This window comes from Diaphorina citri, unplaced genomic scaffold, assembly GCF_000475195.1.
Source record: "Diaphorina citri unplaced genomic scaffold, Diaci psyllid genome assembly version 1.1 scaffold1724, whole genome shotgun sequence".
Taxonomy (NCBI): domain Eukaryota; kingdom Metazoa; phylum Arthropoda; class Insecta; order Hemiptera; family Psyllidae; genus Diaphorina; species Diaphorina citri.
This window is the reverse complement of record NW_007379150.1, coordinates 64,382-67,912: the sequence shown is the minus strand read 5'-3', so window position 1 is coordinate 67,912 and position 3,531 is coordinate 64,382. Positions and strand designations below refer to the sequence as shown.

Sequence of the window (3,531 nt, the reverse complement as noted above, 5' to 3'; positions counted from 1 at the left end):
CGGTTTTCAGCTATAGCGAAAAAACGTCGGAGATATTGTAAAAGTTAGGGTAAAAGAACACTCAGAATAAAGCATCATTCAATAGGAATAAGGAAGTCGCGTGATGTTCACAACACCGATTTTTTTATTTTAGTATTAATAATTCTTTAGTGGAGTATTTTCGAAAAAATAAATGCGCTTGTTGATCATCATGTATCCGAAATTCACTACAACCGTCCCTTCTCTCTCCCCCCCCCGCCGTAGCTGACTTTTGGGTTTCTGCGCCCAAATCTCTCCGGGCAGTCCAACGCACCACTATGGTAGGCCCCCTACTGGATGGCACCCGAAGGTGGTCACCATAGGAAACAGTATGGCCCCAAGGTGGGATATTTTGGTCACTGGGTATCCATGGCTTATTTGAAGATGATTGAAGGAGAACCGCCTCTTATTTGGAATGAAAACCCGCTCAGAGTAAGGTTAGAACCAGAAATTTAACATAACTATTGTTTATTTGGGTATTTACATTACATTGGATAAACAAATATCAGCGGCTAGCCAGTATATATATTCCCCAATTATTACACCTAGATAAATTTTATGACGCTTGACTTGGACTCGAACCACCAACCCCCAGATCCAAAGTCCCAATGCTTAACCACGAGTTGATCCTTGTACAAATAGATATTGAATTGAATTGAATTGACGATAGAGTATATCCAGGCCAGCCTCATTTTCTCATACCTTACCTCTTCATTCTCTCCTGTCGGCAGGCTCTCTATCTGATCGCGACCAACAAGAAGCCGGAAATCAAGGAGAAGGAAAAGCTCTCGCAAATCTTCCAGGACTTTCTCGACCAGTGCCTTGAAGAGGAGGTGGAAACCCGAGCCTCGGCCTCGTTGCTACTCAAACATCCTTTCCTCAAAATAGCGAGGCCATTGGCCAGCCTTACGCCACTCATTATGGCAGCGAAAGAGGCGGCTAAGGGACACTAGCAGGAGAGGAGTGAGGCTAAAGAAGCGTCCTTCAAGAAATATGACAGTACTCCAAGGAAAGGGATGGTTCTTCAAAAACGAACAGTATTGCAAAACGAGAAAACAAAGACACTATCAGAAGAACTGCAGGAAAAAGAGCAATATTGGAAAATTGAAGTGGCGAAAAAGGAAAAGTTTAAAAGAACAGTATTGCAAAGGATGTTACCAGAGGAATAGAACTGCTGGCCTCGTTGCAACTCATCCTCTCCTCAAAATAGCGAGGCCACTGGCCAGCCTTACGCCACTCATTATGGCAGCGAAAGAGGCCGCTAAGGGACACTAGCAGGAGAAGGAAGCGGCCCGGCTAAAGAACATTAGAAGACGAGAAATGGCAGGAAAAGAGAAGTGCTGTTAAAGAATATTAAGAAAAGAAGTCAGTATTTCTTAAGAAGTAGCCACAGGAAATGAACCATACCCTACCTACAGCAAGAACGAACAGTATTGCATTAAGGTAACAGTACTGCCAAGGAAGCAACCAAAAAGAGACATTACTGCAGAAGAGGTCGGTCACCCAAAGATATCAGTAGAAGAGGAATATTACGCAGGAAAAGAGAAGTGCTGTTAAAGAATATTAAGAAAAGAAGTCAGTATTTCTTAAGAAGTAGCCACAGGAAATGAACCATACCCTACCTTCAGCAAGAACGAACAGTATTGCATTAAGGGAACAGTACTGCCAAGGAAGCAACCAAAAAGAGACATTACTGCAGAAGAGGTCGGTCACCCAAAGATATCAGTAGAAGAGGAATATTACTTGTAGAACTCACACATAGTGGACTTCCAGTTGTTTTAACCAGAGAAGTAGCGTTTTCAGAACCACAAATTTGACTTCGCCGGGAATCGAACCCGGCCCTTCTATATATACCTGGCTAAGCTATTCGTAGATTCTTCCCTCGGGAAACAAAAGGGCGTAAGTCCTCTTAGAATATCTTATCGTCTAACAAAAGGGCGTAAGTTCTCTTAGAATATATTTGAGGGGTTTTTTTTACCTTTTGCTTCTCGAGGGCCGTATTATGTCCCCGGAGAATTTTAAGTTTTTAGGATTCACAGGGACTTTTCGAGTGCCTAGATATATCAGGCCTGTTATTTAGACCAGGGCTGTTCAACATGGGGACCTATGGTGTTTCGGGCCCGAGTATTAGACCCCTTCAGTTCGGGGGCCCCGAGCTAGCTCTCTGGCCTGGACACCTCTTGGTATCCTCTTAATGGGATAGTATATGGACTCACAGCTTTTCTCTGGAATAAACCTGAGTATGCGGACTCTTTAGAGGTGCTGCAGGTTAATTTTAGAGAAACTGGGGAGGTTGAAATATACCAGTGAGGGTACTTCTAGGTTCCATCAAGGCCAGGGTATAGCAGCTTGGGCAGGGGAAAAAATACTGGTCACAATAGATCTACAGAGGTCGCAGTGTTAATTGCATACTCTCTTGGGAGAGAAGCAACCAGTCCCATAATAAATAAATAATAAATAAAATAAAGGAACAATATTCAAATTTCAAAATTTGAAATTTCTCTGAAAGAACTCATCTCTTCTCTTCTTTTCTTCCATTTTGGTTGGAAATTTATTTTATTTTTTTTTTCCATACCCTAAAAAGATCTGGAGGGAGTTTGTGATACCTATGTTACTGAGCTATTATTTTATTATTATTTGTTGCATGTTCCTGGAAATGAATTACCTTTGTGAATTCTGCTCTCGTGTGTTGGTTCTTGGTTATCCTTTGGGTAACTTTTGTGTCAGATATAGTATTAAAAAAAAAGTAAAAAGACACGCGGATTTCGCTTGATCTTCCTATAACTGATCAGGTTGAATTTTCGTGATCTTTAGATTCTCCCAAATCCAATCAGAAAATTCATGAACTCTCTCACAGCAGTCTCAGTTGTTCTTTAAAATTTAACCCGATATTGACGGGGGGGGGAGTAGTAAAATTCAGAAAGGAGGAAATCGAATTTTTGCTTATCCTAGGGGGGGGGTGGGGGGGGGGGGGGGGGAAGTAGTAAAATTCAGAAAGGAGGAAATCGAATTTTTGCTTATCCTAGGAAAAATTATGGTCGATCGACCTCAGTCCTCAATGTGGACGACCTTAAGGTGTGTCCACACTGCGGACTAAAGGTTTGTCCAGTATGGACGAACCTTTAGTCGCTTTGTTTCCTAAGCAACAGTATGCGTCGTGTGGCGATATAGACCAGGGGTTTCCAACCAGCGGCCCGCGGGCCACATGTGGCCCGCAAAGCCGTCAGTCCCCTTAGGCTTGATTTTTGCTCTTTTATTATGGACTGGACTCTGAAAATGGAGCATCCACCAACTATCCCCTCAAGAAAATCCTGGATACGGGCCTGCTCCCCTGTGTATGTGGCCCGCGAAGTACATGCCAATGTAGCATGTGGCCCGCATACACATGGAAGTTGGAAACCCCTGATATTATAGACAATCGGGTCCCTTGTCCTTTGAAAATGTTGCAATCTCAAGAACCTTCCGGTTAGGTATTCTATGACTAATCACTTTAAAAAAAAAAAAGATGTGTTT

General features: G+C 42.7%; 1 protein-coding gene across 1 annotated transcript; it reads left to right on the top strand.

Annotated features, from left to right (window-relative positions):
• Nucleotides 1-392: 392 nt before the first annotated feature.
• Nucleotides 393-1,539, top strand: LOC103517029 (serine/threonine-protein kinase PAK 2-like). Its single transcript, XM_008482032.3, has 2 exons — nucleotides 393-450; nucleotides 750-1,539. The coding sequence occupies exons 1-2, from the start codon at nucleotides 403-405 to the stop codon at nucleotides 969-971; spliced, it is 270 nt and encodes an 89-aa protein (XP_008480254.2). The 5' UTR covers nucleotides 393-402; the 3' UTR covers nucleotides 972-1,539.
• The last annotated feature ends 1,992 nt before the right edge of the window (nucleotides 1,540-3,531 follow it).